The 18,830-nt window shown below is 38.4% G+C and overlaps 1 protein-coding gene across 1 annotated transcript in view; it reads right to left on the reverse strand.

Moving 5' to 3' along the window:
* Positions 1 to 468: 468 nt before the first annotated feature.
* The window catches only part of SKOR2 (SKI family transcriptional corepressor 2), a 38,805-nt gene continuing 20,443 nt past the window's right edge, over positions 469 to 18,830 (reverse strand). Inside the window, exons 6-8 of the mRNA XM_072733662.1 lie at positions 14,136 to 14,203; positions 5,983 to 6,048; positions 469 to 1,103 (exon numbers count right to left, since the gene is read on the reverse strand). Of these exons, the coding sequence (XP_072589763.1) occupies positions 5,986 to 6,048; positions 14,136 to 14,203 (131 nt within the window). The 3' untranslated portion in view covers positions 469 to 1,103; positions 5,983 to 5,985. The remainder of the gene's footprint in view (positions 1,104 to 5,982; positions 6,049 to 14,135; positions 14,204 to 18,830) is intronic.

The raw sequence follows: 18,830 nt of genomic DNA on the forward strand, positions 1-18,830 counted from the left end.
CTCTCTCTCTCTTCTTCTGCCTCTCCCTCCACCCTATCCGTCTCTCTCAAATAAATAATTCTTTAAGGAAAGGGGGGATCTCAGGCTTTGATTCAACATCATAGTAAGGAGGGTAGCACCATATCAACCATCACCAACATTATCAGAAGACCTAGCAGGAACACAGAAGCTTCCCCTAGCCATACAAAGATCCTAGAATGATGGGGAGGACTCCAGCTGCTGACAGTGGCCAAAGGCTAACCTAGACTTTAATAATAATTTTTGAAGGAGTTCCATTTTCAAAAATAATTTATTCAAGTATTTTATATCAAAATAATTCTAAAAAGTATTCATTCCTATTAGCTGCCCCCAATCAAATATGCATTTAACTACATGAACACCACTATTACTTCATAGTTTTTTTTATTATAGACTTTTTTTATCCACATGAATGTTAAAGAAACTACAACAGAGTTAAATACCATTTTTGATAACATGATTATATTCTTAATTACACTCAATATTAAACTGTAAAATATTTCCAGAGGAATACAATCTTCATTCATACAGCAGGCAAAGTACCAGAGAGGAAGGGGCCACGGGTAAGTCTGTCCAGTTTGCTGTGAAAAGCAGGTTTGGACGGCAAAGGCCATCCCAGCTGTAGAAACGTGCTCCCTACTCCTAGGACAGGTCTTGTGTTTCCACCAAGAATCACTGCTTCAAACGTAACAGACAGTCTTGCAGAACCACCTTTTCCAGGTGTGCAGCACTGAGATCACTTGGGACCGTCCACGGATTTCCCACCCCAATTGGCTAACAGCACTCCACTCTGGATTCAGTTGGCTTTGAAAAACACAAAGACTCAAACTTTGGTTCCACCAAAAGAAGCAACAAGCATTGGCTGCTCTGGTTGGCGCCCCCCTCCCCCCACTAATGAATGGCCACTACAGTCTATTTTACATGGTTGTCCGTGCTGCTTTGAGGTCACTTGTCCTTGGGTTCTCCCGAACCTGATTTTGTATTTGATTCCCAAGCCCTTTCAATTCGCAGTCTTTATGTGGGTCAGAAGTGCTCAGTGGCAGGCTGTATCTTACAAGAGAACAAGAGTGAGTGGTTCTGTGCACCTGGGATGAGACAAAATGTACAGAATGAGGACTTCAGCACGATTCAGAACATGCCAACTAACATTTAGTATATCTTGAGAGAAGACACTTTTCATACAGTTTGGGTGAAATGTTTCAACAGTGATTATGAGAGCATCTGCTCTTTGTACATATATTTGCCTGCTCTCTTAGTTTATGCGTCTCTGTGGACACAGAGCCAAACTAGAACTGTTAAATCAGAGTGTGCTGGTTTGCTATGCATTTCTTACAGTAAAGCCCTGTTTGCTAGGTTCTAGAAGCTCTGGTTTGCTTCCAACAGCCTGCCATGAGAGGGACAGACAGAAGTTCATGTGCCAGTGCCCTGCTAGCTTTGGCTGGATGGCCAGTTACATCCATTTTTCTTGTCCTGAGGTGTTAATGCAACTGCAGAAGCATGACTGGAGTTTTTGTGATTCAACATCAACAAAACCATTGGATTGGCTATTAACTGTATATTTATAACTTATAATAGAGAATGCAAATTAGGCCATGATCGCTGGAGGTATGAATCCAAGGAAAGCAGATGAAATGTGGGTGGCAGAGCCAGGAAGCTTGGTGCAAATCCTGCCACTTGCTCCCAGTGAGACTACAGATCACATTCTCAGGTCTCTGCATGTCAGTTTTCCCTGCTGTAGAAAATGGTGAAAGTAGCAATCTTTCAATGGGTTGCTTTGGAGATTAAATAAGAGAATTGACATAAAGCACTGAGCAGGGTAGGAGCACATCATCATTTTCAATGGAGACTCTTGAAAGAACCTGGTCCTCTATGTCTGACTATGGATGAAAGGAATGGATATGCTATTCCTTCCCTTTGTCTTTGATCTATACAAAAGGAAGACACAGAGTGTTCCATTACAATCCCTATATATCCTTTTAAGAGCTTTTTCTTGTTATTATTTTTGAAGCAATTACTCCAGAACTGAAATAGAAGTAACAGGACTTTACCAAAGAGGTAGATATTGTCAGTATAGGAAGAGAAATTCTCAAACTCTCCAGAAGTATGCAAAGTAGACATTTGTGATGAAGAAAATGCAGACATAAGATAAAAGTAGGTTGGTCATGCCCTAGGGTGTTACATATAGTCTTGAGCATACTTTAATAAAAGCAGCCCCTTTGTAGGAAAGGGGCAGAAGTATGGTATGCAAGAGTGATAATCAACATTTTAGAACTGGCAGAGACTTTGATCAGGCTTGATTGCCCACATTTTATAGATGAGAGTGAGCCTCAAAGAGATTACATGATATTCCGTTCAAGATGACATAGGGAGGGAGGGAGAGATTTAGGAGGCAGACCCCTTCCAAACAAGCCCAATGATCCGTGGGAGACAGAGAAGTGTTCTAGAGTCAAATGGACCTGGATTGAACCTTGGCTCTGTCACTTGCTAGCTAAGTGACCTCACTGAACCTAAATTTTCCCATGTATGAATAGAAATGATAAGATCTACATTATAGAGATATATAATGTGGCAAAGAATTGAGCTCAGCATCCTGCATAATTAGTGTTCAATAAATGATGGTCATTACTATTTCTGGCTTGGTCATGAGGTTCTGTATGACTATGAACAAGTTATTTCCCATGATCCACTTTCCACTAGTGTAAAATGACTGAAAGACCTAGGTGCTACAACCAGCTATATGGAGGACATTTGTTTAATGTTAAAAGGTGTTTGCAAGAAAAAGTGTAAAGTAATAAATTTGTATTGATGTGGCACTTCTTTGGGGGTGCAGATATCACAAAGATTACATTGTGTGTCTGTACAGGACACACGTCACAGAAACAACCACAGATAAGAGAGACTGTGGGGAATAATTCTGGTGTTAAGACCAGTCCTAAATGCAAGGGTAATACACTCAACATTTTGAAAAATTTTTTTTCAAATCATTTCTATTGTACTCGTGAGCTTACAATGAAACAAATATGCAAAGTAGTCTGATGGCTGATCTACTATGGCTTGTTTTAGGAGGTAATTTGAAGATAAAGAAAGCAAACTACACTTAACACAGCTGGTAGCTAACCAAATAGAATTCATTGCCCCAAAGGGGACTATGCCTAGGTTGAAGAAAGGTTTAGATAAATCCATGAGTAATGGGTCTTTAAGGAGTTATCAAGGAAAAGCTACGAGCATTCAGTGCACGTGCCTGAATTTTGAGGTCAGTATTGTTAAGAACAACAATTTGGCTCTTCTAATGGAATTACAGTTAGTACCCTGGCCTGGGTGGACCTTTATTTGACTCAACATGGAGTTTCTTCTGTCCTAATGTAGGGCAAAAAAGATTTGTAGAGCAGTGATATGTGGCAATACTTGCTTGGCTTATTAAGTGGATTGCCTGTGGTTTTGAAAAGCTTCCTCCTCTTAATAGTCATATTGGAATCCACTGGGTGGCCAGAGCACAGCATACTACCTTAACGGTCACTCTTGCATAAGACGTTAATGCATCAGTCCCTAATTTGGAAACCTGTGGTCACTCAGCAAGGCAGAATTTGTCTCTCTCCCTTGGCGTAATGATTTTTATTTTGTAATCTCTCTTGGGGTAATTCCTTGCAGGCTTGGCATGTTGAGAATCAAATACTGCTTCTAACAATATGGTCATGATTCTCTGCTTGGCTGATTTAGCTCAGCATTTAAGTAACCACTAATCTTCTGAAAGCACCAGGGTCTACTTAGAGAAATCCCTGTTGTCTGCAAGGATGGAAACAAAATCAGCATGAAGGAAGCATTAGTTACTAAACACAAATCAATCTTTTTTTTTTTTCTTTCCACCTAGTGGTACTCGATGTCACCATCAAAGACACATTTTCTGGGCAGTGAGTCTTCATTTTGTAGGTGCAAGAGCAGTTCGTGGTAAGCAGGGGAGATGAGTTGGGGAATCAGAAGGAGTAAAAAAGAGAGTTTACTGAAGTTCCTGAGTGGGAATCAGACCACATTCCAAAGGGTGAATCTCACAAACACAGAGTAAAAGAAGCCAGATACAAGAGAACATTCTATACAATGTCCTTTACTAAAGTTCAAAGCCAGGCAAAACTGATCTTTGTTGGGTAGGAGAGCAACAGGAGAGGGGTGCAGGGAGGCTGTCTGGGTGCTGGAAACCTAAGTGAGTTCATCTTGTGAAAATCCATTGAATTTTGACTTGTTGACTTCATGACTTGTATGACTTGATGAGTTCTGCCTGGACTTTGATGAGTGTGTGTTATACTTCAATAAAAATGTTATTTAAAAAGAACACATGCTAATATAGTCTCTTTAACTTGAAAGAAAATTACTTTGACATTTTCAAATTATTACACCTATGAGTTTATTTGGGTGATTCTTGCCTTGATTACCTTGGTATTCTTGGTTAAGATTTAGTGAGGTCTGACTGTTCTAAAATGATTCATTTCATGCAAATGGTACAAACTTGTCTCCTCTAATGAGAAAGAAACTATCCAACATAAACTTCAGACTTAAGAATATTTACATATATAGCACAGAGCCAACTCACAGGCCCTTTTGTGTATGAACTCGTGGAGATGGGAACACAATGACTTATTATGTGACTGTCTCCCTTGCAAAACATCTGCTCAAAGAGGAGAGGAAGTGCATGCATTAAGAGCAAGTTGGCACTGAGTCAGGAGCCCTAGGATCTTTTTCTAGCTTTGCAGTATGGATATAAAACATCACATCTCTCTTCTCTGTACCTCAGTTCTTTGTGTATAAAATTAAGGGAAAGCATATGAATGAGAGACTGTCTTGGAAAGAGTTTTGAGCTCTTGATGAAATGTTAAGAGATGTAATTATCATTATTTAAGACAAATGCTGAAGATGTAACAAAGGCGATGACAAGAGGTGGGATTGTCATTTGTACAAAGATGGAGGAGGATTTTGATATGCAGAAAGAGATGGGAAGGAAAGAAAAGGAACCACAAGCCTGCATTGTATAGAATTCTTTTTGCCAATAAATTCTATTAAGTTGAAAATATGTTCCAGAGGGAAGGCCTGGGAAGAAGGATTCTGATGGGAACAGGTCAAACTGATAAATGACTGCAATCCTAGTTGGCCATGAGCACTTACAAATGCTCCCTCTGACATCCGTGTTTTTTCCTGATTTAGCAATTCTAGTTGTTAGGTCATCCTGATGTATGGTTACAGAAACAAGCCTTAGTTTCTATATCCCTTTGATTCTAACAATTATGTATATATCTTTTATATAATCAAAAAGTTGCTTTTGAGATGTTTAGGTATGTTCTGACTACAGTTACTGAATTTTTACTGTCTTCTTTGCCTTAAGAGCCCAGAGAATTTGTCTTTTAAATCCTTGCCAGGGATATGATCTTGAACCTGGCTTCAGCTCTAGAGGAACAGTGATTGGTTTAGGGAAGGAATGGATGACTCTTCCTATAGCAGATGTTCTCAAAGGTCCATGTTGCAGCAATTGTTCACATCACCGTCTGTTATTAGCTCCCTGGAAGCCGGATTTGAGGAAGACTTTTGGCAGCAAAGGAAAGGCAGAGAAAATGATCACCGACACTCCACTTTCATGGAGGAGCAGTAATTGAGGCGTCAGGGAGAATATAGAGAACAGAATACCTTAGAACAGAACAAAGATTGCTTCTGCAAAGGAGTAAAGAATTTCCTTAGTTAAAAAAAAAAAAAAAAAAGAATTTCCTTAGTTTTAGGACTTTTCCAAAGAATCTATAAAATGCACATGTCTACTTGGTTAGGAAGTCCCACGCCCGGACATAAAAAAGTTCATCTGTATATTGGCTGAAATACAGAATGCAACTTGACTAATCCCTTTGTTATTTCGAAAACACCAGTAAAGAACATGGCTGAGCAATTAAGAATTCAGGGTTCAGGAAAATCGCTTTCTTCTGGTAAGCTTACCTTTTAGCTTTTGCTGAGATGGGCACCAAGCTTTTCTTTCCTGATCAAGCTTGCTGCATAGGGGATCTGTAAGATAAAAACAAGCAAGACTATTCAGATAAGCTAAACTTGAAGATAGATACATACCCTTCATCCTGCCTAACAATTTGAATGCCAGTGAATTCCCCTCTAAGAAGAAAAGGTCTCTATCTGTTCATCAACAGTATGGAGCTTCCAGGATATAGCAATTCCTGAGGCCTGTTAAAAAGCTTATCAAGGTCAGTGGCACCTGGGTGGCTCAGTGGTTGAGCGCCTGCCTTTGGCTCAGGGTTTGATCCTGGGGTCCTGGGATCGAGTCCCACACTGGGCTCCCCTTAGGGAGCCTGCTTCTTCCTCTGCCTGTGTCTCTGCCTTAAGAGCCTACAGACCTCTCTCTGTGTCTCTCATGAATAAATAAATAAATAAAATAAAATCTTAAAAAAAAAAAAAAAGAAACCTATCAAGGATAGAACTGGTGATCACACCAGACTCTTGCTAGAGCTAGTCTCTGAGGTCAGGATGTGACATTTCACTTTCAGAATGTTTTATTTATTTAAAAATATTTTATTTATTCATGAGAGACACACACAGAGAGAGAGGGAAGGGGCAGAGACACAGGCAGGGGGAGAAGCAGGCTCCATGCAGGGAGCCTGACATGGGACTCAATCTCCGGACTCCAGGATCACGCCCTGGGCTGAAGGCAGGTGCTAAACTGCTGAGCCACCCAGGATTCCCTTTCAGAATGTTTTAAATTTGCATTTAATAATATGAAACTGTTTAGGTAGAAAACAAAGTTACATTATAATATACATCCCAAGTAAAGAAAAAAGGATGTGATTACAAAGTAGTTCAATGTTATCTTTCATTTAATTACAGTGACAAGATATGCTGTCATTATAAATCACAGGTAAGCTGAACTAACTCAACACGAATTATTACTCTCAGTAATTTCCCAATAACTACTAAGAAGCATCAGAAATAATTGCACTGAGTGGAAAATATGCCCCTGAGAATGCTACCTGGATAAACTTGAAAAGTACTTTTCAGTGCTGGGACTTTGAAAGAAAGCCTATCCTATTTGATATGCTACTTTTCATTAGAAGATTCAAATAGCTGAAGTTGGACTATATGTATTATTTAGATTTACCTCTCCATTAACCCCAGTTAAGTTACTCTATCCTTATGTTACTTACCTTCATCATTATAAGGCTAAACTCAGGATTCTAAAGATTTGAATCTATTTTACACTTAAAAGAAATGAGTATTTTACACTTAAAGAAATGAATATTCTAGAATATAACTTGAAATGTGGCTGTTATGTAAAAGCGGTGAGGGAAATACAATTATTTTCATCCAATTAGGCAATGCTTTTTGAATACGGTATACATGTACATTCTCCACATTTCCAGTCTATCTGTGCTATGTTCTCCTGGTCCTATCCATAAATATGAGCCTTTTCCAATGGGAAGGAACTATGAATCTACAATGATGCGAGTGACTAAAATTATCTGGACCATTTTGCCGTAATAACTGACCAGTTGAATCAGTCTTTTTAATGGTAAAAAGAGGGAGAGAGAGAGGGAGAGGGAGAGAGAGAAAAGCCTAACAACCATATCAGTATTTTGATACACAAACACAACATGGATGCATCTGATAGGCACATCTCTGATAAAGGCCTCAGACAACAGCATTAAAATTAACAATTCATCTAGTTAGTGCCATAAAAGGTTCAGAGTGCCAATCTCACATTTTAGGATGTGAGCTGAGATGAGCTGGATAACCGTGACACGGACAGTGACATAGGCACCTACTCTAGTTACCTCTTCTTATCCCTCTAGGTTATGCTACACCTGCTATTAACCGAGACACACATTTTCCATCACGGTGTTTGTTGTGATATGCCAAAACACAGGGATCACCTCTCTCTTTAGATGCATGATATAACAGAGCCTTGAATGGAATTCTACTGCTTAGGATAACAAGCAGAAATGATATAAACCTTGAGGTATGAGAAATTACCTAATACAATGTATTTGTATGCCACATTCATTGAGAGTCCTCAACATCAAGATTTGGTGCCACAACAATTTAGAAAGTGTCTGTTCCGTCCCAGGCACACACAAGGTAACATCACCATGGACTGTCTCATCAAAGCCAATAAACTACTCATCCCAACCCGAAGAAAAGTGTCTGAAGGGCTCTGCTTTCAGATTTAAGTCAGAATGCCTACTTCTTTCCTTCCTTCCCTCTTTCCTCCCTCCCTCCCTTCCTTCTTTCTTCTTTCTCTTTCTCTTTTCTTTTCCCCTCAGAAACAACAATGTAGCATTTCATTAAACTGGGAAGCTGAGATGGAAAAGAAATAAAGGACCCAGGGGAGAAAAAAAGGACATTTCCACAAAAGCACATTTGAGTCCCAAATCTCCAGACTGGAATTTACATCTGTTTGAAGCATCACTCCCACTCAAACATTGTTGCATTCATTTCATTAAAACAAAATGAAATAAAAGCCAAACAAAATCAAAGACCAAAAAAGCCTAAGGTTGTGAGCTGAAGATCATATATTCTTAATGCTAAGTCCTAAATCATGAATGATAAAAAATATACTAGCACATAGCTCAGCTGTTCATGGAAATTACCCTATTTCCTTGATTCTAAAACATACTTTTTTTTCCCCTTCCCATCTTAACATCTCTTAAATTAGGTGTCTCATTATTGATGGTATCTTAGAAAAATAGTTGGGAGTTTCTTTTCTTGTGATACATCAAGTAATGGTGCTGCTTATCATTGGCAGTTCTTTGGATTCCATGAAATGCAATCCTGGATTCACAGAGACCTTGGCAAACACTCCCCAACCAGGTAGCTCTGGCTACTAGAGCTCCATTTGAGCAAAGTAGTCCACGTAAATTTCCTGTACTAGAACTTATAAAGCCTTTCTTTTCACCTTGGCCAGCTTAGAAATCACCAAGATTGGCATGGAAAAAAAAAAATCCCTCAAAGTTATAGAAGTTCTAAATTAATTACCTAGTTGGTGTTAGTCTATCAAAAGTATAAAAAGATAACATCCTAGTTTGTGCCAAGAAAGAACTAGCCTGAGTTCAGACATTCAGGTGGGTTAACATGTCAAAAGGAGAAAGTGGAGTAGGCCGCATAACTAGGGAACCGTGATTGCCTTGTCAAGATACGTGGCAATCGATCAATAATCAGAAAAGGAGCCACTGTAGTCAAAGTCTGTCTCCTGCTGGAGAATGTGAAGGCAGCATCAAGTCTTCTGACTTGCAGGGACCTGCTTTTCTCACATATTCAGCCACAAAACCAACATCCTCTAGTGGCCTAGGGATGTTTTCCTAAAAACTTAGTGCCAAACAGTAATTGTTCTATCTAACCTTTCAAAAAACATGTTAACCCTGTTTTAACATGGGTTGAGATGGCAGACGTTTGGACAAGTTCTCATCCTAATGAATCTTGGAGAATCTCCAAAGAAAGACCCCATCACCAAAGAGCTGTGCCCCTGCCAAAGAAGGAGGGCCCCATCCAGCAACAATCAAGAACTTGTTCCTTTCCCTGCGAGAAAGCTCTGTGCTCCCACCATTGGGAGGTTGTAAAACAGCTTTTTTACAAGTCCACAGTGAACAAAACATTAGTACTAAATCTATTGATTGAGCATAATTTTAATTGAGGCTTTTAATGAAGAACTTTGAGACCAGCCCCCCCCCCCTCCGCCCCCCGGCTGCGTGCGGCTGCAGTGTTCTGGAGAAACAGCAGAGGGCACTTTGACACTAGCACATTTTCTCCAGTGCCTCTACCAATCCGGCAAGTTCAAAGGATACGAATCTGGGGTCTAGCCATTTATCACAGGCTCTCTTTTGCAGCTTCGCAATGTCCTCAAGAGCTATGAGTCCAGAAGAGCATGTCTTCAACAAACCTACAGTAGTAGCTTCTATACAGAAGCACTCACTTGAAAAAATTGTTGCCAAGTTAACATGAAACAAAAATTACCCAGGCATCATAATGTGTAAATTATATCACATTTCAGCCTTTGAAAAAAAACCGTAACCAAAAGTTTATACGCTGAGTAAAATATCCTTAGCTTCTTTTTTTTAATCTTTAAAAAATTAGATAAAATAAAAAAGTTAGATAAAATCGATATGTAACATTGCATTTAACTTCTTCACTTTCTTAATGGTACAGGATGATGGGTTTTGTTTTCAACATTGAACAAGGTTTTCCTAGAATCACAATCCATTTGTGAATGAGATTTTTTTTTTGCTCTGTACTACATACACTACATGCTAACATTTTCATGAACTTGTTACATTTTAAAACCTTTGTGTTTGGGTTCATAGTGAGAGGAATATATTTCTTTGCTTGTAGAAATAACTCTGGCTTAAGGGAAACATTTTAGGCATTTGTTTTTTTTTTTAATTTATTTATTCATGGGAGAAACAGAGAGAGGCAGAGACACAGGCGGAGGGAGAAGCAGGCTCCATGCAGGGAGCCCGATGTGGGACTGGATCCGGGAACTCCAGGATCACGCCCTGAGCCAAAGGCAGAAGCTGAACCGCTGAGCCACCCAGGCGTACCCATTTAAGGCATTTGAAAGCCCAGGGCAGGAGAACACAAATGTATGAAGTACTATATACTCTAATGTTAAGCTATTTTTTTTAAAAAAGTTAGCTTGCTGTCCATGTATAAATGTTAAATAAACTGCATATGCTTTAAATCTCACATTGAGAGATGCACATTTATAAATGTACAGACAGAGTCAATTATTTGACTATATAGTCATCACAACTCTGCATTTAACAAACTGAAAAAGGAAGCAGTGGTGCAGAAATTATAGTCAGTGGAGAATCTAAAAATGCAGAAGCCAAAGAAATTCATAAGTTTTCCTTCTATAGCAATGATACCCAAGATGCTTTCGATATAATCTTTTGAATAAGAACACTGTGTAACAGCATAGGATAAATGTACTGTGGGTCTATGGGAATTGTTATAAAATATGATGGCTTTAATATATTTGAATTCTCTATGATTGTAGGATGGGATGGGTTTTTATTTCATCTAGAGGGGGAAAAAAGTGCCTATTCTGTAGGCAAATGACTCTTCTGTAATATATGCTCTGTAAGCCTTAAATATAAAATAATTTAAATATAAAACAATCAAATAATATTGAGTGAATTCCCCTATTCTCGGGAAGCAAACCACGTAAACATATTTACTGTTGAATTAGATCATTTAACTAAAAATATTAAGAAAGTCAATAATTGTGATACCTAGCAACTTACTGAAAATCTTTAGACAGAATTTTCTAAAGATATTACCCTCTCTGGCCCCCCCCACCCCAAGTACTTAACAAGTAAAACAAGCTGAATAAGGGATGAGATATATTTCTGTCCAGGTAATCTTGAATCTGCTGCTTCAGTTCTAAAGCAGATGGCATAACGTGAACACAGGTCCTTTTTGCACAAAAATCTATCTAGCCACCAGGACTTGAAAATCCCACTATTAGAGGTACTGCTTTGAAAGGGGGGGCATGAAATTGATTCCTCATACTGGCATAACACTGGATGACGTGCATGGGCATTTCAGGTTTATTATGCACGTGTGCCTTACTAACTTACTCAGTCAGACCCTACAATGAGTTGCTTTGGTGGAAGAACTGACTCTTCACGGAGTATATGGGAGCAGTCTTGAACTGAAGTGTGCAGATCCCAAGGACAGTGCAGTAAAACAGAAGCTCCCCCACAATTCACCAGTATGCCTTCCTTGAGTCATTTTAGTAGTTGTTTTTTAGCACAAAAGAAAATTTGAGGAAATTAAGAACAAGCCAGGGAAATCTGGAAAAGAATTAAGAGGATTTCATGATGAGAGTATCAGAGTTGACTCAGGGGTCATCGCTGGGTGGTGATTCATTCAGCAAATATTTATTGATAGCCATTTGATGCTACACACCATGCTAGGTCCTGGAGGCCACGTGAAGACCCTCCCCATCTTAGGGAAGGGGACACAGGAGAAGCAGCAGCAGGAGGGACAAATCATGCCTTGTGCACCTATTTTCATGTTGTTGGCGTGGATGTGCTTTTATGGATTTCAGAAATTATATGGTACCTACAAGGGCTGGGGGAAAATTTTCTGGCTTCTCCCAAAGAATTTAACTTGTGACCAGGAGTAATTTACTATATAGAGAAATCTGAATGAATAATGCTTGCCTAGGTAAATTAATATATGATGATGAAGTATTTAGCAATACAGTATAATAAAAATGTTTAGTAATATCAGTTTCTATCTTCCAGGTACCAAATATCTCAGAAGACACTTTTTCTTCCATCAATACTGCCTGCCTAACACATGGATGCAGTATCATTTCTTCTTTTACTAAAGAAACCAAATGTCAAAGATAATTAAGACATTAAAGCTACATAACTGACTTTAAACAGTAGCACTGAAATAAATACTTAGTCTCCTTTCCTAAAGCCCATGGTGCTATACTTGACAACTGCCTCCCTGCAAATCACAAATTTTTCGTTGCATGTGTGGCAATTTTTGTTTTAAGAATCTGAAAGTGAAATCAGTAACATCTTAAAATTTTTTCATCCCTCTATCTCTAAATCTATATTTAAATTCTTCCTTTGGATGGGGGTGCCTGGCTGGCTCAGTCAGTCAATATGTGATTCTTGATCTCTGGATAGGGAGCTCGAGCTCATGTTGGGTGTAGAAATCACTTAAACATAACATCTTTAAACAAAAATAAATTCTTCCTTCGGACAACGAAAACAATAAACATATGCAGAGCAAGTAATTAATAGCTCTTATTACCTAGGTATCAAAGCTAAGAGCAGTACATACATTTTATTAAACCTCTTTGGGGGCTTAGTTGTCAATCAATTAAGAAAAGTCCTTCTGCACCCCATCCCTTCCTGTGATTTTAGCTGCAAACAAAACGAACACAAACAAAGCCAAAACAAGAAGAAAGGTCCTGTTTAAGAGGCATCTTATGTTGAGGTGGCTTTCAGAACAGAGAATGTTAACCAGTACTTGAGACCAATAAAACCAGTGGGAATGTTAAGAGTGTAAGTAGCACTTTTAATGGAGCCCCCACAATGGGGAGAAACCTCGTGAGCTACAAGGTTGTTTTAAAAATGACTCCCAGCAATCTCCATTAACACATGCATGATTTCTCCGATGCAGAAAGAAAACATTAATACCTATCTTCCTTGAGTTATTCTGATAGAGAGCTAGATATCTGGCTCTCTGGACATGACAGGCAGGTATGCATAGGTCCATGCTTAATAAGATAAAGGTAACGTGGACCAGCTCAGAAATGTCAAGCAACTCAAATTATAATAATCATGCTGGGAATATCACTAAGGATCAGTGTATGTCTTTATCCAGGTGATTAAAAATATCTTACAAAATGGAACAGAAATTGTTTTCCCCATTGTACTCATGTAAATGAAGACTATGGGAGACTGTTTCAAAAGCACTAATGATTAATACCAGATATATCTGCAAGGGGATGAAGGGTAGCGAATTCAATAAAAAAAATAAAAAAGGCAACCAAAGCCCCCACTACATTTATTTACCAGGCACCTTCCTGCTTCCCTGGTCCCACATAAATACCTCTTAGTGTCCACTTTTCAATATGATTAGGAATAACACACTTCATTTGGAAAGAATCATTTCTTTTCATCACCTTTCAAGCGAATTTAATTGATTAAGTGTATTTATACTAAGTTTATTGGCAGCGGAGGGACTGGCTCAGGTCTAGGTAACAAAAAGAGAGACAGAAAGAAGACAATTGCCCTTCACTGAGCCTCTAGTGCATCCTAGCACCGCGTTCACACGTTTGCACAGTGGGAGATGACGCAGGTACCTCTGGTTCACTCACAGAGACAATTTACACATCTGTCTATTAACACATGGTAGGTAGTTACATTTCGAGGAAACGTACTGACACATCTGTTTATCCTGTATCTAAGTAAATCTTTTGGTAATTAGCATCTAAACCAGCTGAGAGGTAAGTGGTAGGTGGACCAAAGGGTTTCACGGCAAAAATGTGAATGGTTTCATACAATTGAGTGGTTTGAAAACAAACTCATCAAGTTGCATAGATTTTTAAGTAGAAATCATCTTACAATTTGTAACTGTTGCACCATTTCTTCTCGGTAGGCTAGTTCCCTCTTCATCTGATCCTGAAAATTATCTGGTAGGAGAGAGAGAAAGAGAGAAAGACATCAATTAACGTTGCAATATCTTCTCTTAGTATTTTTAGTAAAAATATTACTGATGGTCCCAGAGAGGCCCATCTCCCCTTTTTGGTATTTTTAGAAAGGATTATGGTATTTTTTAAAGTAAATAATATGGCCGTTGGAAGGGATGTTTTAAAGGCTCTACAGTCAGAAGAGACAGCAAATTTTGAGAGAGTAAGGTCTGTATCTCATAGTTCACAGCATTCCATAGCTCATCTAGATAGAGGATCCCTCGCTTACGATAACTAGTCAGGAATGTCTGGTGCAGTCATGTTCTCTACCTTTGCCTTCCTGAGCAGGTCACAGGTATTGAGAGCTTCCACTGTCTGTAGAAGTCTAGTGTGAGTGGGTGAGGGGGTGAACCTTAGATACTTCTATGTTGATCATAAGAAATGTGGACCTTTGTGCATGCCATGCCTCCCGACTGATATGACAAAGCCTTGCTGCACTCACAAGAGAGTGATAAACATCCTCTGACTCTCCCAACCTGCAAGCTCTCTTACTCCCCGTCAGCCTTATTTTATAGTCCTTGTCTGCATCTGAGAACAGAGTGGGGGGAGCTTGAGGAGATACTGTTAAGCAAACTATCTTTGCCATTCTACATAGTGATAATTTTCATTGGGAAATGACTTTCTAAGGTGTGTTGTGTCATTGCAACCTCTCCGTGTGGTCTTTTTAAAAGAAGTGTGGACCTTAAAAAAAAAAAAAAAAACATGGACCCGGCTAACTTTGGCATTTTCTGCCTTAAATGAGAACCTTGCACTATTTCCTATTGCATCTGGGGTGGATAGTCAAGGCAGTAGTTGGGAAAAACCAGAACTTTGTCACATCTTTCCCTCTGCTCTTCCTTTCACCTCAGTCTCTGGTGTGTGAATCCTTCCCAGTCTGCCTCCATACTCCACTCCCTTTGCCACTGTTGCCTCCCCAACACAGACCCCTCTTCCCTAACTAGCTTCCCAACTCACCACCTGGCTTCTGGTTCCTCCCTCTGCAAATCCCTTTCCTTCTTCTGCTGAAAAATCCATGATGGCTTCCTATCTCTTTCAAGATAATAAATCCTTTACCATTCAACCATTCATGAGATCATGGGTATTTGGAAATTAAAAACATTGTCCTTTTTATATTTTTTGACTTCTACCTTTCTATACTATTTGAAATCCTTTCCTACCCTCAAGCATGTTTTTTAAATTAGTTAATTTATATATATATATATATATATATATATATATATATATATATATATATTTAGGGTAGTTTTAGGTTCACAACAAAATTAAGGGGTAGGTACAGAGATTTCCCATATACCCCCTGCCCACACCCCTGCATATCCTCCCTCATTATCAACACCCCCACCAGAGTGGGACATTGATTACAATGGATGAACCTATGGTGACACATCATAATCATCAGAAGTCCATAGTTTATCTTAGGGTCCACTCTTGGTATTGCACATTCTATGGATTTGGACAAATATACAATGACATATATTCACCATTATAATATAAGAATATCCACCAGTATGATAATAGAGAAAACATAGAGTATTTTTACTGCCCTAAAAACCTCTGTGCTCTGGCTATTTATCCCTCTCCTTCATCCACCCCTGGCAACCATCGATCATTTGTTGTTTCCACAGTTTTGCCTTTTATATGCATTTAAAAGACCCATTCCCTACTCTCAGCTCTGAATTTGATGTGAAGGGTATTGTGATAGAGGTAAGTAAATGGCATAATGCAAAGGTTATCCTTATCCTCTTGGGGAGTTAGGGAGCAAGCAATGCTTGAGCAGATATATGTAGAGAACATTATTTTATACAAATATATGGGAAGAGGCACTGGAAAGAGCAAGTGGCTCAGTTGGTTGCAGCAAAGGGGGTAGAAGAAACCCCTGTACCCCATTATCCACCAATACTGACTGTAACACCTTCTTTGGGATTCCAGAAGATGCTAAAAACAATTCAGAGTGGAATGGTGGTACTTAAGCCTTACTTAATTCATGCTCATTCGTCTATGATGGTACATTTAATATAATTCTTTAAGTCAAAATGAAAAAAAAATAAAGCCATTAAAGTGTTAGAAAAAATGGTGAATATTTTTATAAAATTTGGGTAGGGAAGAGTATCAAAGATAGAAGAACCAGAAAAGGAAAAAACTGATAGATTTGATCAAAAATTTAAAACTTTGGTATGAGAATAAACTACAAACAAATTGAACCCTCAATACACAAAAGGTCATGGTCAACATCTAAAGGTAACTGATACAAACAAAAGAATATTTGTGATGTGATGAAAAATTAATATATTAGTATTCAAAGAATTCTTAGAAATAAATATGAAGAACATATTAAAAGAAATACTAGAAGAGAATATAATGGGCATTCACAAAACCTACAGATGGAAAGTAGACATGAAAAGTGCTCACCATCCCTAGCATTGAAAGGAAATGATATGAGCTACCATTTTTTAAATTAGCAGAGATTAAAAGAAAAGGCAGGATGTGGTGTTCCAAGAATGGGAGTATAAATTAGCACAAATTTTCTGGAAAGCAACTAGAAATGATATATCAAGAACTGTAAGAAATCCCTAGTCTTTAACACAGCAATCCTTTCAGGGGTTTATTGTAGGGGAATCATCATAGATATGTGCAAGGATTTAGTTTCAGTGATGCCCATTATCTAAAACTTTGATAACTTTAATGTCTAACATAAAAGTACATTTATAAACTCAAAATGAATTAAATACCTAAATGTGAGACCTGAAACCACAAAGAGAACACAGGCAGTAATTTCTCTGACATCAGCCATAGCAACAGTTTTCTGGGTATGTCCCCTCAGGCAAGGGAAACAAAAGCAAAAATAAACAATTAGGACTACATCAAAATAAAAAGCTTTTGCACAGTGAGGGAAGCCATCCACAAAGCAAAAAGTCAACGTACTGAATGGGAGAAAATATTTGTAAGCGATATATTTAATGAGGGGTTAATGTCCAAAATGTGTAAGGAAATTTTACAGCTCAAAGCCAAAAAAAGACCAATCTGATGAAAAAATGGGCAGAGAACCTAAATAGACATTTTCCCAAAGAAGACAGCCAGATGGACAAGAGACACATGAAAAGATGCTAAGTATCACTCATCAGCAAGGAAATGCAAATAAAAAACACGACGAGATGTGGTTACACCTTACCCCAGTCAGGACAGGTAAAACCAAAAGCAGAAGAAACAACTAATGTTGGTGAGGACATGAAGAAAAAGGAACCCTTGTGCATCATTCATGGAAATTTACACTTGTGCAGCCACTGTGGAAAACAGTATGAAGGCTCCTCAAAAAATTAAAAATAGAAATACCATCTGATCAAAAAATTCCACTACTGAGTATTTACCCAAAGAAAACAAAAACACTAATTCGAAAAGATATATGGACCTCTACGTTTATTACAGCATTATTTACAATAACCAATATATGAAAGCAACCTAAGATGAATAAAGAATATGCGGTATAGATACATACAATGGAATACCGCACAGCCATAAAAGAGGATGAGGGTTTTTTTCTCCCCATTTGGGACAACATGGATGGACCTAGAAGGTATTATTTGTTAAGTGAAGTAAGTCAGACTGAGAAAGACAGGAAATGAATAAGGTATGGGAACTTAAGGCCCAGCATAGGGAATAGTCAATGGTACTATAATAGTATTTTATGGTGACAGATGGTAGCCATTTTTGTGGTGAGTGTAGCATAGCACACAGAGAAGTTGAATCACTACACTGTACACCTAATGCTAATGTAACATTGTGTGTCCATCACACTCAAATAAAAATGTTTTAAAAAGAAAGGACGTTTGTGACAGCTGTGTGGTAATGGAAAGAGGCTCATGTTAAGAGAAAAATAAGAGAGCAAAAAATGGGGTGTATACTATTTCATTTTGTTAAAAAAATATAGGACTCACTATGCATTGAGAAAGCTGAAACTCCAAAATGTTAACATTGGTTATCTCCAGATGACAATATTATGGGTGATTTTTTTCTTCCCTTTTCTTTGTATTTCAGTGTTTATGGTTTCCTACAACAAGCATGGGTATAACTTTTGAGATATAAAAATTGTTAATTGGCAAATGGAAAAAAAAACACTTAAATTTCTGCTATGTTCTAAAGGTTGACGAAGGCACAATTTAAGGGGAGATAAAAAAATCATTAAGCCAATTTCTCTAATGAGAATCACTTAAAATCCAACTATTTCTGGAAAACAATAGAATAAAAGGAGGTACAGAGGAAAGCACTGATGTGCAGTGTGCCAGCCAACATAGTGGCAAGGGCTATGCTCTGCAGACACGGATAGTTTGAAAGCCCGGTATTTCACAAACAGCAAAAAAGTATATAGGCTATGTTCCCAAGACCAGAAAAAAGAAAACTCATATGGTACATCTGGTCCACCCAGTAGATCCTACTCATCAAGGAGTAAGCTTTGGGGTTTACTTTGTTTACATCTTTTTCATTTTGTTATCCCTACTTTTAACAACTGCAGGACCTTTTCATCTGTACCGTGATTTAGAATTCCCTCATCACTCCCTCTCTGGAGGATGACACA

This window comes from Vulpes vulpes, chromosome 13 (assembly GCF_048418805.1).
Source record: "Vulpes vulpes isolate BD-2025 chromosome 13, VulVul3, whole genome shotgun sequence".
In the NCBI taxonomy this organism is placed as follows: Eukaryota; Metazoa; Chordata; class Mammalia; order Carnivora; family Canidae; genus Vulpes; species Vulpes vulpes.